Source organism: Pelophylax lessonae (assembly GCF_965119305.1).
Source record: "Pelophylax lessonae genome assembly, chromosome: 1".
NCBI lineage: Eukaryota > Metazoa > Chordata > Amphibia > Anura > Ranidae > Pelophylax > Pelophylax lessonae.
The window spans coordinates 273,852,519-273,877,157 of NC_138768.1; the positions used below are offsets into that span (position 1 = coordinate 273,852,519).

A 24,639-nucleotide genomic window follows, 5' to 3' on the forward strand; every position below is an offset into this window, starting at 1 on the left:
CTTGCAAAGCTATCCCTGGGGAAGGAGCCAAGTGTCTCTGAAACGCGTTTGATGTTTTTATGTGATCTCTGCCTGTGTAAAATTATGTACAAATAAGTAAAATTTTTTATGTGATTACAATAAAGTTTATATACTTTTTAGCAAAAAGCACTTTTTTTGAGGCCATCCCATTCAATGGGGGAATCTTTTTGCCACATTTTATAAATATAGGGATGTTGGCTATTATAACAGTGAACCCATTTTGCTGTAGGGTACTGAGGTAGGGTGCTGTGATGTTTTCAGTAAACTCAGTGCAGCCCTCCCACCAGCCACGTTCTTCTGGGGTTGCATAAAGAAGCATGGACACCCAGTCTTGATGTCACTAGGTCTAAATTAGGTTATGTAAAAAAAAAAAATGTTATAAGCATGTTACAAAGTGAGCGAACAGAACAAAAATCGAAATCAGATCAATATGTGGTGGGACTAGTCTTTGACTTCAAACCAGCATCAATTCTTACATTTGCACACTTTGTACACATGCACAAAGTCAGGGATTTTGCAGGATTAGAGTCAGATGTATAAATAATCAATTAATCCAAGCAGGGCCTAATGAGCATCTGAATAAAACTGTCTATGGGAATGTCTGACCATTCTTCCAGAAGCGCAGGAGGTCAGGCACTCATGTTGGAGAGAAGGCCTGGCTCGCAGTCTGCACTCGAATTCAACCCAAAGGTGTTCTTTAGGGTCATGGTCAGGATTGCCCCACCCCAAACTCGCTCATCCATATGTTTATGAACCTTGATTTGTGCACTGGTCCAATTCATTTGGTTGAGAGAGGGTTATGGTGTGGGGTTGTCTTTCGGGAGTTGGGCTTGTGCCCTTAGTTCCAGTGAATAAAAATAGATGGTCCGGTAGCACTTATGAACCTTGATTTGTGCACTGGTCCAATTCATTTGGTTGAGAGAGGATTATGGTGTGGGGTTGTCTTTCGGGAGTTGGGCTTGTGCCCTTAGTTCCAGTGAAGGGAACTCCTAAGACGTCATCATACTAAAACATTTTGGACAATTTCATGCTCCCAACTTTGTGGGAACAGTTTGGGGATGACCCCTTCCTGTTCCAACATGACTGCGCACCAGCGCACAAAGCAAGGTCCATAACGAATAAATGTGTGTAAAGAAATTGGCGCTTACAGTGCTCATACAAATCAAAACGGTTTTAAAACTCCTGGTTATTGTTCATAATAGATGCTGCCAGAAAATCAGTCCAAAGCAATGTCAAATAATAGGCAAACAAACTTATAGGCTCCGTTCACATGTAGGCGTTTTGGGGCGTTTTTGGAGCGTTTTTCTGCTCTAGGATCAGCTCTCAAAATGCCCAACAAGACAAATCCTATTCATTTCAATGGCCCCTGTTCACATCTGAGCGTTTTGAAGCTGTATACAAAACGCCCAACGCTCAAAAAAGTACATGAGCTTCTTTTTGGGCAGATTACAGGCGTTTTCCATTGATCTCTTTTCAATCTAAAAACGGCTGCACAAAAATCGCGGTAAAAATCGCGGTAAAATCGCGGTAAAAATCGTCGCTAAAATCGCGGTAAAATCGCGGTAAAAACGCGCGAAAAACGCTATGCTCAGGTGTGAATGTAGCCATAAAGTCCAATGTGACAAATCCCAACACCAAACAATGTGCTTCTATACATGGATGACTTCTAATTTTTTTACCATGGGTTCTTAAAGAGGTTGTAAACTTGTTTAAAATTTTTTTTTTTTTTTTTTAAAACCTGCAAGAGAAAGACATAATGAGCTAGTATGCATCGCATACTAGCTCATTATGAAATACTTACCTTAGAACGAGCCCCCGCCGTGCCGCTCTCTTACCTGTATGACGGGCGACATGACATGTCGCTCGTCTTCCGGGATCGCGGCATCCGGTCATCTGATTGGCCGGAGCCGCGGTGACGTCACTCCCGCGCACGCGCGCGGGAGCTGACGGTCACGGCACGGGGCTCTGAAGGAACGGCACGATCAGCCGTTCCTTCAGAGCGCATGCGCCAGTGACGTCACTGGCTGCATTAAAGGTAAATATCTCCTAAACGGTACATGTTTAGGAGATATTTACAGTACCTATAGGTAAGCCTTATCATAGGCTTACCTATAGGTACAACTTCCTGAGGAGGGTTTACTTCCTCTTTAAAGAGTAGGTGGCAACTCGCCAGAGGTGTTTGACCTCTTTTTACAGGATGGTCAAAAGACGCATTTTGGAAAGCCAGATTGGTTCCACTGCTGTCACCACTCCACTCCAATGTTCCCTCAGTTTAGAATTAGCAAACAAAATGACTCCACAGGAGACACAATTAGAAGAACTTCATAGTGTAGTATATTTATTAAATGTATAAAAGCAAGTAGTAAAAGATTGCACTCACATGTAGCTGTGCCTCAATCCCACCACTAGGTGTATACAGCATGTGCAGATATGGCTTATTTCACTGGTGCTGTTGTGCGATTCATGCCTTGCTCTGGGTAGGAGCCCAGATGGGTTGTTACACGGGACAGTGACAAATCTCCTGCTCCGACGTACGTTTTTACTGCACCCAGCGTCTTCAAGAAGTCACCATAAAGACATGGATTAGTGAGTTTGGGTTGGAGGAAGTGCTCGATCAAAAAGTGACTTGAGTAGAAGTACTAAAGTATTCAACATTTTTTGTACTTAAGTATTGCAAGTAGTTTTTTTTTTAAATTTTGCTACTCAAGTACTGAAAGTAAAAGTACCAGTAGTTTTGAAAAAAAATTGCTACTCAAGTACTGAAAGTAAAAGTACAAGTACTGTGTTATGTAGTTATTATAGAAAAAAGTCAAAAGTTTGAACATCATATTGTTTTTTATTATTTCAAATGCAGCTTTTATTTATACATACAGTAGCATTTATTTTCGTATGCGCTGATTTTGTTTTGAGCTTCATGAAACCTGCCATCTACTATTCTGGCAGTGGTAATTTTTATAATTGTAACGAGTAACTATGCAGCACAAAAAAAAAATATTGGAGTAGAAGTATTGAAATCATTGAAAAAATGTAGTGAAGTAAAAGTGGAAGTAGGAGAAAAAAATTCTACTCTAGGAAAGTACAGATACCGCCTTTCGGTACTTAAGTACAGTAGTGAAGTAGTTCTACTTAGTTACTATACATCTCTGCTGGCCGGCACAAACTCCTCACCTTAAACCATGGTAGAACACTTTTGGGATAAATTAGAGCACAGACTGTGAGCCAGAACTTCTCCATCACATCAGTGCCTGACCTCCCAAATGCACTTCTGGAAGAATGGTCAAGCATTCCCATAGACACATCCCTAAACCTTGTGGACAGCCTTCCCAAAAGAGTTGAAGCTGTTATAGCGGCAAAGGGTGGGCCAACTCAATATTGAAACCTATGGACTAAGACTGGGATGCCATTAAAGTTCATGTTGTGTAAAGGCAGGCATCCCAATACTTTTGGTAAGATAGTGTATATATAAATCTCAAAAATATAATCCAGAAGGGTTTTTTTCTGCCTCTAAATGCTGAGCTTAAAATATTCCTCCAAATGCACATAGGATAACATTAGGCTGCTTCTTTAGGCAAAAATAACCCCTGCAGCATTTTGTAAGCCCAGCGGACACCTAATGACAGTAGGAAGCAGAAATATCCTCATTCTAGAAAACAGCTGACCATTGTTCAAAGATGTCATTCCATCTAAAAACATTTTCGCTGCAGCTAGAGTCTTAGTGAATTAAATACCTCCTTGGTTTATTACATTTCTTAAGGACCTGGGTGGCAAGATATCTATGTGTTAATTCTCAGCCTGTGCCTGCATACCTTGAAACTTCACTTCTTGCATTCTCAATGATGTAAAATAAAAACATACGGAGAGTGAGATTTCTTTGTAATTGGTGTGGCAGATGGGCAGATGTGTAAACTCAACAGCAGAGCAAAGGAGACAAAGAAACTGAAAAATCCATTTTGGCTGGACTGATCATTTGAATTTGAGAGTTGCTAAAATTACTAAATGCAGCCATTTAACGCCTTCATGACCCATACACACAATCAGAAAAACAAACAACAGATTGTCTGATTTTTTTTGGTTGCTAGTCTCATATCGAAAATAAAGAGTTTAGTAAAGTGACGAAAATTCTCGTACAACAGAATAAAGATTGGGAAGTGATGTAATGTGTTTTAGAGTATTTGTATTGCCTTTTCGAATGACAACTGTACTGAATAAACTAAAATCATGCAATCTGGTATCATAAGAGTAACATTTTTGTGCTTGTCCCATCGGATAATATTGGATTAACTGTCGTGATTGGCTCTCAAAAGCTATGTACTGACTATCAGATTTTCATACGATCGCTTTGGAAGCGGTATTTTTCGTACGATATTCAGATCGTGTGTGCGGGCCATTACACACACTATTGTACTGGCAATAGCAGAATATAATTGCAAATCTCAAACACCTGATACCTCACAAACTACAATGCATTGTGCTAATCAGATGGCCTAAAGTAAACCTGTGCTTTGTTTCTGCCAGCCACAGCCGCGAACACATGCACACCTTTCCCCAACACTTCAGGAACAAAGAAATAAACCTGGTTCGTTTGGGTATGGCACAGGTGTCAAACACAAGGCCCGCGGGCCAAATGCGGCCCTCCAGGCCCTTTCATGTGGCCCTCGCACCTCTCCTGCAGCTGCAGGAGAACTCCAGCCCTGCTCTGGTCCTCCTCTAGACCCTGTACCTTTTGCTTTCCAGCAATGCCTACAGCTTCTTCCCAGCAGCAGCATAAGATAAGTAGTGATGTAAGGGAGGGTGAGGGACTCAACTTCTGATGGAAAGAGGCTCTTGACATCTTATGTAAGGGTAGGGGATGCTCTTGACATCTAGTCTTACAGATACAACCGGCCCTTTTGAGGGCAATCATAATGCTGATGCGGCCCACGATTGAATTGAGTTTTACACCCCTGGGGTATGGTGACTCACTCCACTTCCTTTTAGGTGACAATGCTGCTGCTTGGCTCTTGGGACAATCAGGCACCAGCGCTGTCACATGATGGTGGGGATAGATTCCTCAGCTGTGGGTAAACTGGAAATTGAGCTGCAGCCAAGTAGATTGGTGGGGAGAAAAAGGAAGATGGGTATATGCAGCTGTTGGGGCTGACATCAAACGGCCTTGCACTTCATGGGCAAAGCACACTGTAAGCCAGCCATTCTCAGCCAGGATTATGTTGGACTCTAGAATTCCTCCAGTAGTTGCTAGGGGTTCCTTAAACTGTTCCTTAAACTGTGGCTGATTGGCCTCCCATTTGATGTTGCCTGCATAATTCCATTTCCATTGCCACATGGCGGAGCCACCTGCATGAACCCAGGGATCTTTCTGGCTGTCTGTAATGGTGGCGTTTTGACCACCACTGTAAAGTGGACATTCTTCCCACTGACCACCAATGTAAAGCCCCGTACACACGTACCGATGGTCGGCTTACAAATGTTCCTCTTTTCTCCCCGGGATGTCGGTGTCTGCTGAAAAGTGCAAAGACAGCACAAGGACAGCACAAGAATTTTGTCCGCCGACTGCAGAAGTGATGTCATGTAATGGTTAACTTTCCCTGTGTTTTCTATTTTCTGAGCATGCCCAGTCTTGCAAATCTGCGGTCTGTCGGCCGAATTGTGTACTGACAGGCGAACAATCGTCCGTTCTGGTGTCGGCATACAAATATTTTCATGTTTGCACGAAAGACTTTTGTCCGCGGATTGTGCGCAGACATCTGTCGGAGGCACCATACTAACACGCGTACAATCGGCAGATCCTTCGTCCACCGACGTTTGTATGCCGACGATCGGTACGTGTGTACGGGCCTTAAGGGTCAGTTTGTTCCCTTACCACCAATTAACTGGTTTTAGCAGGGGTTTCCTGAGACCTGAAAATTATTTCAAGGGTTTCTCTATGGTAAAAAGGTTGAGATGGGCTACTCTAAGCAGAGGGGAGAGCAGCTAGTCAAAAGAGGGAGCTAAGGTGATGCCATTTGCATAGTTGCCAACATTTCCCAAAAATTTTTAGGGATACTTTTTTCTAGAAAGCTAGTGTAAGTGGAGCAGTATGTTAAATAGGGGTGGGGCATCCACTTTGTGGCTTACCATAAAACACGTGTCGCTCTGGGAAAAATGGGCTTGGTTTTAATGATGCTAAATATTGGATGTGGCTTAAAGGGGGTGGGGTTAATTAGAGTCTTAGATGACTGTGCAGGATGCAGATTACACTGTACAGGCTTTAAAACTGCACTGCCCAATTTCTCACAGTCAAACAGTGCTACATGAAAAAGGAGATGCTTTTATGTCAGCTAACCCCACCTTTTTTTGTACTTCTCTCTAAACTTTTAGTGAGAAGTATTATTATATCTAAGGGCCGGTTCCCACCCTGCCCGCATCTGAATTTCTGAATTGTAAAGGAATGTGCTGTGCATTACTGTATAATTCAACCCGCATGCAAAACGCACTGCTTATGCGATCTGCAGAGGGTGTCAATAAAAAGTTAATGACACCCCAAAAGCAGGTTGCAAACGCAGCGTGTTTGCCCTGCACCTGCCAGCACTGAATCTCCATGTTTTCTGGTTGCAGTGCGTTTTAAAAAGTATTGCGCACATTACTTTTGGTGAATTGCGATTCTAGCCCATTCTGAAATGAATAAGCTTGAAATCGACCCGCATGTGAATCGCACTGGAGCGCACGGTGTGTTCCTATGTGATTCAGCTCCAGACATGGTGTGAACCGGCACTAAAAGTTTAGATAGGAGTAATAAAAAGTGGGGTTAGCTGACATAGATAGCATCTCCTTTTTTATGTAGGACTGCTTGACTGTGAGAAATTGGGTAGTGCAGTGTAACAACCAATATTCTCACAGTCAAGACAGCTGTGCTACATGAAAAAAAAGAGACATTACAGACTTTACTTTTGCAGACTTTGGCCTTTTTCACACAGGCTTTCTGATCAGGTCCGCCTGTCAGCTTTTCAGATGGACCTGATCTAATGCTCTATGCACCTCTATGGAGCAGCAGATGTCAGCAGTGACATGTCTGCTGACACCCGCTGCTCTATTTTCTAATCGATAGGATCGGATGAAAACGGATAAGTAGTCCGTTTTCATCCAATCTTCCATAGAGGAGAGGAGGAGGATCTGACAGCTCCGTCTCTGTAAAGTAAGCGGAGACGGAGCTGTCATCTGCCTGCTCAGCGGGAATCGGCGGATCGATCCCCGCTGAGCAAGACGGAGTCTGCTGGGCGGAAAGCCAGTGTGAAAGGACCCTTTATATAGCAGTTTATATTATTGGGCTAGCCTGCAGTCCCCTGAAAATCCAGATCCTGCCGGCACCTTGTTGCTCTCTCAATGCAGCTTACGTGTGCACGCCAGAAAAAGTCGGGCATGATCATCCCCTCCCGCCCACTCAAAAAACAGGACCCGAACTCACAGGCAGGCTCTGTCTCGGAGATGTTCAGCCGGAGTGAGTCCTCAATGAGAGGAGCGGAGGTAAAGAGAGGGATCTGTCATCTGCCCCTGCATTTTTCTCTCTTTGTATATGGGCAGGCAGGGCAGAAAGCTCACTGTCAAATGATTGTGTGGGCATTCGTGGCACAAGATGATTGTCTGTGACAGAACTTAATTTCCGTAATTCAGCCCGGGACAAAGTCTGAACGAGACAACTGTTAAAAATCCGTGAATGTCCCGGGCAATTTGTGACTGTTGGCAACTATGCATTTGTTATGCAGCAAGCAGAACAGTTTCAACACTTGCTGCACCTTGAGCCTGGGTTTACACTGCTACAATGTCAGACATCGCATTTGATTTGCACCGCATTGCTGTGCAGATCACATGTGATTTCTTTGCAATGCAAATTCTGAACTCGCATTGGATTCGCACAAAAAAGGTGCAGGAACCTTTTTTTTGCCCACACTGGAATCGGATTGCATGGGTGTGAACACCCAATGCGATTCGATACCTGACCAAATTCACAGTTCGCACTGCGATCTGCGAACCGATCTGGGGGTGTCATTAACTTTGTATTGACACCCGCTGCGGTTCGAAGTGGGCAGTACGAACTGCCTGCGAGGGAGATGCGATGCGGGAACCCGCACTAGAATCGCGCTGGTTCCCTCATTGCATATGTGTGAACCCAGGCTTAAAGCTCTCTTGTCTTTTCCTGGTTTAGAAATGCTTAGCCATGATGTGCAAAGAAGAAGCAATAGTCGCACATAACAGCAACATTTAAAAAAAATGGAACATGTATCTCAGAAAAGCCTGGGAACACTATAACTAATCTTTATTCTCTAACATTTTAATGGGTTATGCTATCTGGTCATTTTTTTACAAGCATAACCATGTTTTACTTCAGGGAGCAAGTGAAGACAGCACTGTGGCAATGGTGTATAACCGAGGGAATTAATATTCAATTCCATTATATAATAATGCTTATGTTTTACCTTTTTTCTGCGTTATGGAAACTAAGATGGACCAATTAAGCAAACTTCCTAAAATGAGTGTTGGAGGATGTTCCTGCTATAATGACATAATCCGCCCCAGTCCTAGGGCCAGTAGTATAGTAAAATTAGGACAGTGCTGGGTAGGCCTGAAATTTTATCTAAAGCCTAGATCAGATATCTAAGAAAAGCTGTGAGCTAAACAGGGGATTTCCCTTAAACAGTGTACTATAATTATATGAATTAGTTTCAGTTTAGAAAATCATAGCTGGCTACAGACTTTGTTTTCATGTGTAGATGTGCACTGTGTTAAAGCAGCCAATTTATTTTGAATGGACTGTCAGTACACCTCCATGATAGCAAAAATGCACCATGATGCAAATGTACCATGATGCATACCCCCCAACATTTTGAAATGGGAATGAGGGACAATTATTAGTAAAGTATGTAGGCATAGGACATACCCCCTGTCACTCCCCCTTAAAGGAGAATTATACAAAAAGATTGTTGGGTAAATCCACAAGTGTTTGTTTTACCACTACTATTCCTTTATATTGGCTTTTGACATTTACAAATACAACCATTTAGAAATTGGATGAGAGGTTTAGGCCCCGTTCACATAGGGGCGATCAGATTTCGGGAGGCGACCTCCGAGCTCGCGGTGCGAGCAGCGCGCCGCGACCTCGGAGCGGCCGCCACGGACTTCATAACATTGAAGTCTATGGCGGTCGCCTCCGGGTCGCCCCAAAGAAGCTCCGGACCCTTTTTCTAAGTCGGAGCGACTTGTGTCGCTCCTATGAGAACGGGTCCATAGCTTCTGTATGGGAGGCGACCTACGGCGACCTGTGAGGCGACCAGGTCGCCTCACAGGACGCCTAAGTGTGAACGGGGACTTAGCACTGGGAAACACTTTTTGAATAGCTAAAAAAATGCATTTTATATACAACTATATAGACCAGACCAAAATGAGGGACAAATGAGGAGGAAAGAGGGACTCCTTTCTAAATCAGGGGCAGTTGGAAGCTATGCATCTGTATATTGTAGAACATATGTGGGTTGTGATGCAGTGAGTAGGTTTGTTAGAGTTATGGAAAAAAGAAATCAGCGCACCTGTATAAAATTTGAAAAAGCTGCTGTACACCAAGGGTCAATATATCAAATCCCAGAACATAAATAAAACAGTGAAGAGTGCAGCGCTCAATATAACAATTAAAGTGGTTGTATACTACCGAAAAAAAAAACCAAAAAACAAAACAAACCCTGCAAGACAAAGGCATAATGAGCTAGTATGCATCGCATTCTAGCTCATTATGAAATACTTACCTTAAAACGAAGCCCCGACACGGAAGCCCGGACACCGCTGTGGGAGCTGTCATGCTCCCTTGGCGTCTCTTCCGGGTTTGGCAGCTCTGGCACTGTGAGTGGCCGGAGCCGCGAGGATGTCACTCCCGCGCATGTGCGCGGGAGTCACTTTTTGTCAAGTAGCTGGCAAGGAACTCTGAAGGTCCGCCGGACCTTCAGAGCGCATGCGCCACTAGTGTTAGCGGCTACATGCAGGGCAAATATCTCCTAAACCATGCAGGTTTAGGAAATATTAATTGTACCTACAGGTAAGCCTTATTATGTACGCGTTGCGTCCCTGGGCGTTTCGCTTAGGAAGTCCGCCCAGGGACGCACCATGTGTGGAGGGGGAGAGGCCAGTGACGTCACCCACCATCCAGCGAGAGTATTGTGTATCTTGTATCAGGCGATCTTAGTGCACTGTGCTCAGTGCCTTTCGAGGTAATTTTTTATGTATTTGAAAGCAATTAAATGGTATTTTAAGGATAAAGCACTATGTCAGGACCTTTTCTTTTATGGCTGAGTAGATCCGTTGTGGAGATTGGAGTCTTTTTGTCTTAATGCTCTGGGATCCCATGAGGTCTAGTATCCATTAAGTCTGCCTGGATAAGGATTATTGGTCACACGAATTTTGTCACAACTCACCAGGATTGGGAAAAGTCTGATATCAGGGAAAGTCTTATGCCCTATTAGCCCGTCTGGTAACACAGGGGCTATTCATAAGGTGAGGAGACTACTTTACCGGGTGTCGGATTCACTAAGTGGAGCACATTTTACCTGTGTGTGCATGATCACATTTTATACACACTGGGACTTTCTTTCATTACATTTATGTTATTTAATTGTTATTTTGAGCGCTGCACTCTTTACTGTTTTATTTAGGTTTGTTGGAGTACCATACAAAATGGCAACTTTACACACTGCAATTAATTCTGTGTGTTGAAGGCATGTTATTGAAATGGATGTGTGTGTGAATGGGCACTAAATTATAAGATGGTTTCTGTAAGAATTATAAATGTTATATCAAATTATTCAATGAGAATAGCATTTCCTTTTAAGAAGACCATGCTTATATTTACATGGACCTACATAACAAGGCTACACCCATGACATCTATCTTTAAAAAAAAAATGTATTGCTCTTACTAAGAGTGTGTGCATATATATATATATATATATATATATATATATATATATATATATATATATATTTATGTTTTTAGATTATACAGAATTATAGATTCTAAATAAAGGTATTCCTGTCTTCTGTCTTTACAGGTGCAACCATTCTTGTTGATGCAGGTTTAATAGCACAGCTGGTGAGCAAGCTGGAGTCAGAGCATGATGAAATACAGGAGCTGATTCTGGAGACTTTGCATTTTTGTCTCCAAGCAGACGCATCCCAGGCTCTTAATGCAGGAGCTGTCCCCATTCTGAAGGGGAAGCTCAGTCATCCGTTAGTAGGCATTAGGAGGAAAGCAGCTTGTGCTCTCATGGAAATATGGTAAGGAAAAGACAGGGCAATGTTGTATTGTTTTACAAACCCTAGGGGGCAGTAAGTCTACATAATTAATTCTGCATTTTACTACACAAAACCAGAAACATACAGTAGCTAAATTTCATAGGAGAATATTACACAGTTCGGATCAAAATTCCCTGAAGCACATATTACATTAAGTATTTAAAATGTATATAGACAGACAGATTAATAGATAGATATAACTTAGTCCAAAAAAACTCCCCAACACTAGGGGGTCAATTCACTAAGAGTTAAATAATGACAAATAAAATGCGGTAAAATAACGCATGTGGTAAATCAGTTGTGGAAGTTCAATTTACTAAGAATTTAAAGTTTAAAAAACGAATGCGGTATTTTTTCGATTACTGCATTTTCTCAAGCGGTAATTTATCGCACGTGTCAGTGATTAAGGGTTGGTTGTTCAAGGTCATTTCCCTAACATTTTACATTTTAACATGTTTGTTCTTTTTCTTTTGCAAAAAACGATTTTAATCTAACATTTTTTACAGTAATCTGTACTTGGAGACATTGACATTTGAACTACCTTCTCAAATTTATGTCTCCTGATGCTTGGAAATCCAAGCTGTGTCTTTTTCCATGTGGAACTCTGTTGCCTGAAAATACTGTAGCTGTTAAGCTGTGTTGCACTCCTTTATTAAAGAGGTTGTAAACCTCAGATTTTTTTTTTTTTAAAAACGAACACCTGAAAGAAAAATACATAATGAGCTAGTATGCATCGCATACTAGCTCATTATGAAATACTTACCTAAGAACGAAGCCCCCGCAGTGCCGACCGCTTACCTGTCCATGGGCGACATGTTCTGTCGCCCTTATTCCGGGTTTGCGGCATCCGGCCATCTGATTGGCTGGAGCCCCGATGACGTCACTCCCGCGCATGCGCGCGGGAGCCGACAGTAACGGCACGGGGCTCTGAAGGAACGGCACGAGCGGCTGTTCCTTCAGAGCGCATGCGCCAGTGATGTCACTGGCTGCATGCAAAGTAAATATCTCCTAAACGGTACATGTTTAGGAGATATTTACAGCACCTATAGGTAAGCCTTAATATAGGCTTACCTATAGGTACAAGTTGTAGAGGAGGGTTTACTTGTTTTTTTTTAAATGTATGGCTTACTAGAGCTGTTGAAAATGCTCTTTACTAGATTGTTTATGTTTTTGTGGAAACTAAAGAAAATTTGACTAGTGTGTAAATTTAAAGAAAACTTGACTATATTTTAAAAACATTTTTATTTATATTTCATGTTCCTATCCAAGTTTAACTTGTTGTAATGATGTATATAACCAAAAGTATTACAGTGGCCACTTCAAGAGGTCTAGCTGGAGTAGTTGCCATGGTTGACATACTCCATTCTTGCACTTTCTTACTTTAAGTTAAAAAAAAAAAAAAAAAAAAAAAAAAAAATATATATATATATATATATATATATATATATACTGTATATACAGTATATATATATCTTCTTTTTTTTAAAGTTCTTGATGATAAATTTCAGCCGGTGTTTGCATTTAATTTGCACTGCACGTCATGCCTTTTTGATTTAATTAAAAAAAAATACTTGTGTACTCGTGATGTATAATCCTACATTTTGTGTGTCCACTGCTGGTGGAAATAGACCCCTCTCTGAGGGTAGTATTGCACCCTTTTCTGTGGGTGGAATAGTACCCCTTCCTGTGGGTGGAATTGGGCCCCTTTCTGTGGATCTTCTGTGGGTTGAATTAGGCCCTAGGTGGGTGGAATGCCCCTTTTTGAAGGTCTGAATAGGCCCCTCTTTCTGGTACCGCACTGGTTACTGCCACCAAAGGGGTGGTGTTAAGTATCGCACCTTTTTTTAGTTCCTATTTCATATGTGAATTGGATTTACCAGATTACTGCAAGATTTTTTGTGATATTTACTGTCAATTTTGTTTTTCTTTTTCGTTGTTTACCACACAATCGTTATTTTTTTTTTCTAATGAATTGGACTTTATTTACTGCACACAATAATTTATGCAAATGAGTAACACGATACCTTACCGCATGCGGTAAAGCTTAGTGAATTGACCGTTAAGTCCCTATTCACAATTATGTGTGTTTTTTTTTTTTATGCCTAGGCCATTGCGCCAATATGCATCGCAAGAGAAATCCTATTATTGTCTAGGGAGCCCATTCACACCTATGCATTGAGCTTCTGTGTGACTTGGAAAATGGTACAGGCTGTTCTCTTGGTGCAGCATAGTGCCTTTTTGGCCCCATCGACTTCAATGGAGGTGCATGAAAAACACATGAAAATGAATAAAAAAAGGAATGAAAAATTCAGCAAAAACATTAAAAATGTACAGATTAAAAAAAAAAAAAAAATCATATGTGCAAATCATAAGTGTGAACCTCGTCTCAGTCCAAGCATTCAGCACGAAAGACCTAATTAAACTATTTTAATAAATTTAGTTTAAAAAACAGTGTTAATTTAGTAGACGAAAATATTTTCATCCACAAAGTTACCATTGGTACTGGAGATTTTAGTTGACTAACATACAACTAAAATTGAAAGATTTCAGAAGACTAAAATACGGCTAAAACTGAAATGGCATTTTAGTAAAAAGACTTTTTTTAAAATGAAATAGAAATTTGATGTCAAAATTACCACTGTTAAATGAGTTGTTGTTTTGTTTTTTGTACAAATATGCAGAAGTAAAAGGTGGTTAAAAATGATGTGCTTCTTAAAAGTGCTCATACCCTCTAATCATGACATTCTTTATTAAAATGGCTTACATGATGATCAGACCATATTTTAGAAGATATCCATGCAAAAATACAGTAACTAGCTAAGGGTTCTTTTCTTTTTCTTATATTATACATATCCTATTATTTATTTTTGTTAGGCTAGCAATGATGTTAGCTCAAAACTTTCCAAAATCATAACAAATTCTAGTTGTGGGGAAAGATGAGATTGATGATAAACTTGTAATGTAATAACACAGATTATCCAGAGGCAATGTTTCCTAAAAAATGGGACGCTTTGGTACTGTTGAAGTATTCTTGACCCTCCACTTTAAGGGTGTTTTCACACTAGCAGTTTTGATGCGCACCTGGGTTAGATTGACGTCAGAATTCGGTTCTTTTTGATGATGTGAACACTGTCTTTGAACTCGGGTGCGCACCCGCGAACCGTACCCGAGTCCACTTAAAAAGGGTGGTCTGGGGTCAGGAAAAGCCTTGAGTTTGGTAAATATCGGTGGTATTACACAGGGATCTCTAGCCTGGCCGTTTTTCCTAACATTATTTGATGATAAAGTTTTTGTCTTGAACAATCCAAGAAAGCAAACATGATCATCCAGTGGCAGTAGTAGAAGCTATTACACCAATATGAAGCATCATCATACATCATGATCCCCTGTTGAAGAGCACAGTAGCCTTCAACTAGCCCACAGGTGTCAAACTGGCGGCCCTCCAGCTGTTGCGGAACTACCCATGAGGCATTGCAAGGCTGACAGTTACAAGCAGAGGCATGATGGGAATTGTAGTTCTGCAACAGCTGAAGGGCCACCAGTTTGACACCCCTGATTACTAGCCCATCTTTCTTTTCATCGTCTCTGAGTCAGGGTCTGGTCAAACTACATAATCATCTTCATCTGCTTGTGCTTATTTTTTTGCTGTTATTTGCTGTGATGATGAAACAACATGGCAGCTACTAAGTTATACATCCTCAATCCTGCTGTTGCCAACCTTCCATCCATTAATTATAAATGTATATAGTGTCTGGACATCATACAGAAATCTGTGCCCTGTCAGCTGTGGGTCTGCTGACTACATACTTGGCTGGCCAAGAAGTTGGTGGTGCAATCTGTTCTGTTTTTTTCTTTTCAGAAACTTAGAGTCACAATTTTCTGACAAGGCTATTGCTGTGCTGTACATTTAAATCTTTGGTAATGTACCATACCCCCCCCCCACCCCAATTTCTTACTGCAAATAAATGCACCCACTATCAACATCTGGAGTGCATACATGGAGAAGTACTGTTATTTTATATATTGTATTGTATTCCAGTAGCTGGTAGTGATAGTGTACCATAATGAGGGGTTACACAATCACAAATAGCCAAGGTGTGCTCCAAGACAAGACTTTGCTTCTTTCCTCAACATCCCTTTTGCAGGCACACTCTCTATTCCCAGCAACAGCTTCTGCTTGTTCTCCCACATAATGAATATGTAAATTAAAGCTCACCATGCATCTCAGCATGAAAGGTTTAGTACACCACATGAGCATGGGGATAAGAGCTTATAAGGCAGGCTGTTCTCTCACCTTGTTCAAGTGGGCTGTGTGGTGGAGCTGACAATGACAATGGCAAGGAAACCTGAATCAGTTGTGGGTATATGGCAGTTTTCAACCACCCTTTTTTACAAATAATCTTATACTTACTGTATTTAGCAACAACACTTTTTATCTAACTTCCATTACAGCCACCAATTTAAACAATGGCTTTTAGGGATATATTCTGTAGCTAGTAGCCCTATGTTTCTGGTACAATATATTTTATTGTGGTATATTGACAGTTACAACCACAAAATTCCCTGGCAGAGGATATAAACAGTAAGCATGATATAGAGCCATAGAAAGCCACAAACAGAAGGTGCCTATAAGTGTAAAAACTATCAAACTACAATGACCTTTCCGACCAGTGGTGGGGTCCACACAGGGTGCCTGGGCCCTTGGGTTCAGGGGCTTGGATGGGTATAGGGAGTGGACAAGTCCACTAAAAAGTGGGGATGAACAAAAGTTAAACTGAACACACAAAAAGAAAAGGGGGGAGAGGAGGAAGCACGATCACAGAGGAAAAGAGGAGAAAAAAGGGGAGAAAAGAGAAAGAGGGTAGAAAAAGGGGAGAAGAGAGGGTCAGGAAGACATTAGGTGGGAAGGCCCAAGCTGGTTGGGTACAAGGTTGGAAGAACATAGGACAACCATGGGGTCCACACCCCAGGACCACTAAATATCGATTTCTTCTTCTAGTTGGCCGCATCCCTGGAAACATCTGTCACTGTGTGATGGATTTGATTTGGCAATTCGGGCTGGGACCCAGGACCAGAAGAAGAGGACCTTGTAGGCAGCCTCCAGTGTCGCAGTATTGAAGGTGCACTTTGCTATGCTGGACCAGGCTTTGTTCCAATCTACCAGATCAATTGGGGACAGATCTCACTCCCACTTGAACATGTAGGAAGACAAGGCTGGAGCTTTACTTGCATTGAAGGAGGATACTATCATAGAGACGGTGCCAGGGGCATCTGGAGAATGCAAACAGAGGTGCCTGAAGGCTGTTTTCTGATATGGGAAGGTATTGTGGCACATGAGAGAGCTTATCTAATGACGCAATTGAATGTAGGAAAAAAGTTCTGCTGTGGGGGCCTCGTGGGTCTCTTGGATTAAGGACCATGAGGGGAAGGTGTGTGATCCAAAAGTGTTGAACCTGGTAGAACCCATGTGTGGACCACTATGAGAAAGCATGTGGTTGCTCAAGTCCCAGGGGCAACATGGGGTTATTCAAGAGAGGAAAAAGAGGGAGAAACAGTAACATGAGCCTGCCTGAGTACCGTACCGAGTCCCAAAGTTTCAGGCTACATCACGAACCTTGTCTCAAAATACCAACCTAATCTCTCTTTGTTCCTCCCAAGATGTCCTGCTCTCTAGCTTCCTTGTCACCTCCTCTGATACTTGCCTCCAGGACTTTTCCTGAGTCTCTCCCACCCTATGGAATTCCCTACCCCAATCTGTCTGTCTTCTTTTAGATAATCCCTGAAAGCCCATCTCTTCAGAGAAGGCTAATCTGCCCCAACCAATTAACTGTAGTTTGTTATCTCCAACAACTCATCCCCCCACAGTTATTACCTTTTCTATCACTTCACCCTCTCTCCTATCTTGTAAACTCTAATGAGCAGGGCCCTCTGATTCCTCCTGTATTGAATTGTATTGTAACTGTACTGTCTGCCCTTATGTTGTAAAGTGCTGCACAAACTGTTGGCCATATATAAATCCTGTATTATAATAATAATAATAATAATAATAATAATAATAATAATTACATTTTGGCAGGGTAACTAAAATAAAGAGGTGTGAGTGGGCCCTGTTGAGCTGTCACAAGCATCCTCTCCTGCACCGCAGGGACTTTGGTACTTCTAATATCAGGAGGGGATCTATGATTGGTTATTTCTGTGTATTCTTAACAACAACTTGGGCAGCTCTTCATTGCAGATAAGCTTGGCTTGCTTTCTCTGCCTCCTGTGATGTAACCTGTGAGTGTCATATTGTGGAATGATAGTTGTTTGGCAGCAAGGCCAACATCAACCAGTCTGTCTTTGAAACGCCCCTTTCATGATATCTGGCAGAGAGCAATGCCTTTGGGAACTAAAAAGGAGCACAGACGGTGGAAAACAAATGTTATCGCTAGACGAAGCCCAAATCCAATTTTACACAGTGATTGAATAAATGGGTAGAGATTTTCTTAAATGTTTTCTCTATGCACAAGAGTACGCACAGTACACTGTTATGCTTTTATCCACAGATGCAATATATTTTCTATAGCACAGTAAAAAGTGATGCTTTAAGATGGACATATCTATTGTACTACTTTTTCATAACCAGGCAAAGCAAAATACTTATGAGCTACTTATTAACTGCTTCACGTACAATTGAAGTTCTAATGTTAATATTTTATCAAAGAGTAGTACAGAAAAACTTAATGTCAGTTTAATTCAGGTTCAGTTTTCAAGAAGCTAAATAAGCATTAGTTTAATGTTTCCATACTGCAACGTATAGGGTATCTACTACCTCCATCTCTTCCTTCCCTTGCACCTCAAGTGCTGCTTCTGTTGTCTGGCTGCCATTTGAATTAACAATGAAGTTCAACGTTCTAACCATAACCTACAAAATTCTCTCCTTCCTGACTCCCCCACGCATACTCAGAGATGTATAGTAACTAAGTAGAACTACTTAAGTACTGTACTTAAGTACCGAAAGGCGGTATCTGTACTTTCCTGGAGTAGAATTTTTTTCTCCTACTTCCACTTTTACTTCACTACATTTTTTTCAATGATTTCAATACTTCTACTCCAATATTTTTTTTTGTGCTGCATAGTTACTCGTTACTATTATAAAAATTACCACTGCCAGAACAGTAGATGGCAGGTTTCATGAAGCTCAAAACATGTGTATTATCAGCGCATACGAAAATAAATGCTACTGTATGTATAAATAAAAGCTGCATTTGAAATAATAAAAAACAATAGGATGTTCAAACTTTTGACTTCTTTATTTAATAACTACATAACACAGTACTTGTACTTTTACTTTCAGTACTTGAGTAGCAAATTTTTAAAAAAAAAACTACTTGCAATACTTAAGTACAAAAAATGTTGAATACTTTAGTACTTCTACTCAAGTCACTTTTTGATCGAGCACTTCCACTTCTACTCACGTCACTTTTTGATCGAGCACTTGTACTTTTACTCAAGTATGGGTTTTGAGTACTTTATACAACTCTGCGCATACTCTTACAAATTTCAAGGTACTGCTCCTTCATGACTTCCTCTCTACAAATTTTGTCTCCTCTTCACACTTGCCTTCTTGACATCGCACATGGCTCATCTCTTATTTGGAACTTGCATATAGAGATTTTTTGGATTTTTCCAAAACTTAAAGGGTAACTCCACTTTCGTGGGGGGGGGGGGGATCAGCAAATAAAGAAACAATATAGCGTATACAATTGCGACACAAATCATATTGTAATTTAATGTTATTAAAAATTACCTTTCCTTTTCAATCTGAAGCTCTTGTAATTTTCTGAAAATGCAATGCAATATGGCTACCTGGGGCTGTTCTGTACACAGATTTCCTGTTTGTGTGATTGGCTCACCAATTTTCCCAGAAGTCTGCCTAAGTTTCAATTCAGATTTCTGGCATCCCCTGCAACAAAAAAATTAATTTTTGGTAAGATACCCCCAATAGGAACATGTCTAAAGGGATGCAGGACCAGCAGCTTTTCTCATTAGAGCCCTGCAGCTGCCACAGCTGATAGATAATCATGAAACAACTCCCATTTGACCCACTCAGCACAGAGGCACAAACAATGATTTCTTCAGAATAACAAAAGGTAGAAATCTGCAACAAAGCTTGTTAAAATCCCTGCACTGAGATTACCCAAAAGTGGAGTTATGCTTTAAAGTATACCATTAAAATGTAATTCATGCAGACCTCTAATAATGCCAGGGCCAGATATCTTATTAGACACAGCAGGCAGCAGGCTTGTGTCTATAGGCAGTGGAGGCAAAAAAGTTTTTCCCTGTATAGCTACCAGCCACATATTATTTTTTCCCTCCATTATCAGTAGAAATAGTCACTTTATTTAGGATTATTTACACATTGTCACAATATAAAAGATAGAAAGACAAGGGAAACAAGAAAAACTCTGTGTAAGAGATGAACCTTGTAGAGAGTATCTCTTTGGAGACCAAAGGTGTGTGCCCATAGGCTTTGCTGATTGAATATCAGCCCTGAATCTGATTTTATACATTTCTTTCAGCCACTAAAATACTGCCAGACAAAGCACACACTGCCACTTTACACGCAGCTGGTTCATAGTCTTGTCTTTTGTTTTTACCTATTATTTCTCAGATTGTATTCTTATATATACAGGGTTGTGACTTCTACTGTATCATGTTGTTACTGCATCCTTTTTGCTATGCAAATATGTACTTGGTCATGTGTTTTTTCTTAATATGCCCCCATTTCAGTTTCCCCCTATTTGTTACATTTTTTGTATAGAGCCATGGGTGATATCTTATTTCACAGCTTTTTTAGCTTTGGCCACTAGGTGCTGCAGTTCAGTTAAAGCATCAAATATCAATTCTGCTCAGTTTTACTGACCCTCACCCTGCTATTGTTGGGGATTTAAATGATTACAGAAACATATGTATAGTATGCAGATTGGAAGTACAGTACTAACATTACGAAGATTTTTCTTGCTGCACGTGTGTTCCAGGTTGGTGATTCATAAATCACTGAAGTCAGAGGCTGGTAAGCAAGTAGGACACAAGGCAGCCCACCCATTTATCTCATAACAGGTGTACTTCAAAACCATCATATCAACACAGGAGAACTCTCTCTCTCTCTCTATATATATATATATATATATATACAGGGGTCAAAATTTTAAGTCCTGAGCTACTAGCCAGGCCTCAAGTGTTCAAGTGTTACTCGCCACCACTTGCCCCACCCAACAACTACCCTGCCCCGCCCCTAATCCTGCCCATAAACACACCTTGATAAATTATCTCATAGAATGACACTGTTAAATGTTTTTGCATTATTGCAGAAGTTATAAAAATAAATATTAATAACAACATTATCAGTGCCCATCAATGCAGCCTACCAGTGCCCATCAGTGCAGCAACATCAAAGAAGCTTATCAGTATGGCCTGATCAGTGCCCATCAGTGCAGCCTCACCAGTGCCCATCAATGCAGCCTCACCAGTGCCCATCAATGCAGCCTCACAAGCGCCCATCAATGCAGCCTCCCCTGTGCCCATCAATGCAGCCTCCCCTGTGCCCATCAATGCAACCTCATCTGTGCCCATCAATACAGCCTCACCCTTTCCCGTCAATGCAACCTCACCCGTGCCTGTCAATGCAACCTCATCCATACCCATCAATGCAACCTCACCCATGCCAGCCAATGCGGTTGGCCGGGCTAGGAGGCGGGACTGTGTGTGTCGGCGAGCGCCCGGCAATTACAATAAAAGCTGTTACAGCGGAACGATCGTGCTTTGTGATTATCCGGCCGATTTCCTCTTCCTCTCCTCTCTCTTCCCCTGCACTGGTAAGTGCATTGACTGGCACGATCCCCGCTCTATGGTAATCCCATCCATCGGCTTTCCTCTTCCCCTGAGCGGCACCCGGAGCAGCCCCACGCTCGCCCTAAATAATTTTCCACTTGCAAAATGCGAGTAGGCGAGTGGAAAATTTGAGGGCTGTATATATATATATATATATATATATATATATATATATACTGTATATACACACACACACACATATATATATATATATATATATATACAGTATCTCACAAAAGTGAGTACACCCCTCACAGTTTTGTAAATATTTTATTATAACTTTTCATGTGACAACACTGAAGAAATGACACTTTGCTACAATGTAAAGTAGTGAGTGTACAGCTTGTATAACAGTGTAAATTTGCTGTCCCTTCAAAATAACTCAACGCACAGCCATTAATGTCCAAACCGCTAAGAAAAAAAGTCCAAATTGGGCCCAATTAGCCATTTTCCCGGTGTCATGTGACTTGTTAGTGTTACAAGGTCTCAGGTCTGAATTGGGAGCAGGTGTGTTAAATTTGGTGTTATCGCTCTCACTCTCTCATACTGGTCACTGGAAGTTCAACATGGCACCTCATGGTAAAGAATTCTCAGAGGATTAAAAAAAAGAATTGTTGCTCTACGTAAAGATGGTCTAGGCCAGGAGTTCCCAAACTGTGGGTCGCGACTCACTGGTGGGTCGTGAGCTGCATTTCAGTGGGTTGCCGGCGGGCCTCCCGCATTATTCCTGCGGCTCACTGACACCAGCAAGCGCAGTCCGATATCCCAGCTGCACTTGTCAGCAGTCAGTGAACCCGTCAGTGAACTCCTGTAAAGTTCGGCTCCTCCTGTCACAGGCGGAGTCAGTAATATTGCACTCCGCCTGTGACAGGAGGAGCCATGACACGATTGGCTGAACAGCGCGCCACTGCACTCTGACACCTGCAGCTATTGTGTCAGTCGGAGTCCCCTGCCTGGAATCAATCCTTCCACGTGCTGATGAGAGGTGGGTATGGATGGGAGCAGCATGTTATTGTGCAGACATGAAGAACACACAGGTAACCTAAGATGGGTCACGCTGTACCCTTAAACACCTATACCTAGGTAGCCAAGCCACCTCCTTCATCATGCCATGCCTCCTTCTTCATCATGCCTTGTCTCCTTCTTCATGCCATGACCTCCTTCTTCATGCCATGCAGCATGGCATGAAGAAGGAGGCATGACATTAAGAAGGAGACAAGGCGTGAAGAACGAGGCATGGCATGATGCCTGAGCCTCCTTCTTCACGCCTTGCTTGACTTCCTTCATCATACTATGCCTCCTTTTCTTCATGCCTTGTTTCCTTCCTTCTTCATGTCATGCCTCCTTCTTTCTCATACCTGTGCCATTTGCCAACCTCCTTCTTATAACGACTATGAAGTGTGACTTACTCACCTTGTATTAATTATCACCATGACCATGCAGGTTGGCGACCCACATTTGTACAGGCATAGCACCCTATTGATTCCAATGGGCTTCTATGCATGCGTTTTCTGCTGAAAAAAGGTGCATGCAGAATTTTAAGAAATGCAGTGGCCGTGAAATCCATCCTGCTTTTGTACCATGTGACTTACCTGCAGTTCCTGCACACACAAACTGTGTTTTTAAATGCTGGGCCCATGTATATAAAAATGCAGAAAGCTTGCCTGTGCAGGAACTGCAGGTAAGTCGCATGGTGCAAAAGCAGGATAGATTTCAAGGCCACTGGATTTTTTGTAATGCTGCATGCACCTTTTTCCTGCAGAAAACGAAGGAATAGCAGCCCATTCACATCAATGGGCTGCTAAGCCTGTGCAAATGTAGGCCGCCAACCCGCATTTGTGAACCAGGCCTAAAGCAGTAGTAAAGTAATATACAAATAAAAACCGCAATGGGCCGTCAAGAACCAGTTAAGTCATACCGCACTAGTATAACACTGTGATGTGTATAGGGGCACTATGACGTGAAAATGGCTACAGTGTAATGGGATGCTGCGATGTGTAAAGGAGCACTATGATGTGAAAATGGCTGCAAGTGGGTCCCGAAAAATAACTATATTTAGAAGTGGGTCTCAGCCCAAAAAAGTTTAGGAAGCCCTGGCCTAGGCTATAAGCAGATTGCCAAGACCCTGAAACTGAGCTGAAGCATGGTGGCTAAGACCATACAGCGCTTTAACAGGACAGGTTCCAGTCAGAACAGGACTCGCCATGGTCGACCAACGAAGTTGAGTGCACATGCTCAGCGTAATATCCAGAGGGTGTCTTTGGGAAATAGACATATGAGTGCTGCCAGCATTGCTGCAGAGGTTGAAGGGGTGGGGGGTCAGCCTGTCAGTGCTCAGACCATATGCCGCACAATGCATCAAATTGGTCTGCATGGCTGTCGTCCCACAAGGAAGCCTCTTCTAAAGATGATGCACAAGAAAGACCGCAAACAGTTTGCTGAAGACAAACAGACTAAGTACATGGATTACTGGAACCATGTCTTGTGGTCTGATGAGACCAAGATAAACTTATTTGGTTTCAGATGGTGTCAAGCGTGTGTGGCGGCAACCAGGTGAGGAGTTCAAAGACAAGTATGTCTTGCATACAGTCAAACATGGTGGTGGCAGTGTCATGGTCTGGGGCTGCATGAGTGCTGCCAGCACTGGGGAGCTACAGTTCATTGAGGGAACCATGAATGCCAACATGTACTGTGACATACTGAAGCAGAGAATGAGCCTCTCCCTTTGGAGACTGGGCCGCACGGCAGTATTCCAACATGATAATGACCACAAACACACCTCCAAGACGACCACTGCCTTGCTAAACAAGCTGAGGGTAAAGGTGATGGACTGGCAAAGCATGTCTCCAGACCTAAACCCTAGTGAGCATCTGTGGGGCATCCTCAAATGGAAGGTGGAGGAGCGCAAGGTCTCCAACATCCACCAGCTTTGTGATGTCGTCATGGAGGAGTGGAAGAGGACTCCAGTGGCAACCTGAGAAGTTCTGGTGAACTCCCTGCCCAAGAGGGTTAGGGCAGTGCTGGAAAATAATGGTATCTACACAAAATATTGACACTTTGGGCCCAATTTGGACATTTTCCTTTAGGGGTGTACTCACATTTGTTGCCAGCATTTTCAACATTAATGGCTGAGTTCTTTTGAGGGGACGGCAAATTTACAAGCTGTACACTCACTAATAGTGATCGACCGATATCGGTTTTTCGTTGCTGATACCAATACCGATATTTTGGCCATTGCATATCGGTATTGGCCGATATTGGCCGATATTTTTGTACATTTAAAAATTTGCAAAATAAACACAAATTTCGACACAAATCTGTTACTGAACATGTAAAACGTTATTTATTAACATTTTTAACATTAAGGTTTGGCCAGATCAGGCCTAAAATTTAGGCCGTGGCTTTGCGGCCTACTCACGGCTGACTGACCTAGCCG

General features: G+C 42.0%; 1 protein-coding gene across 2 annotated transcripts in view; it reads left to right on the forward strand.

The window, feature by feature from the left end:
• Positions 1–24,639, forward strand: part of RSPH14 (radial spoke head 14 homolog) — a 315,190-nt gene that overhangs the window by 270,034 nt on the left and 20,517 nt on the right. For both annotated transcript variants that reach the window (XM_082243657.1, XM_082243656.1), the window contains exon 5: positions 11,087–11,312. In XM_082243657.1, coding sequence (XP_082099783.1) covers positions 11,087–11,312 — 226 coding nt within the window. The remainder of the gene's footprint in view (positions 1–11,086; positions 11,313–24,639) is intronic.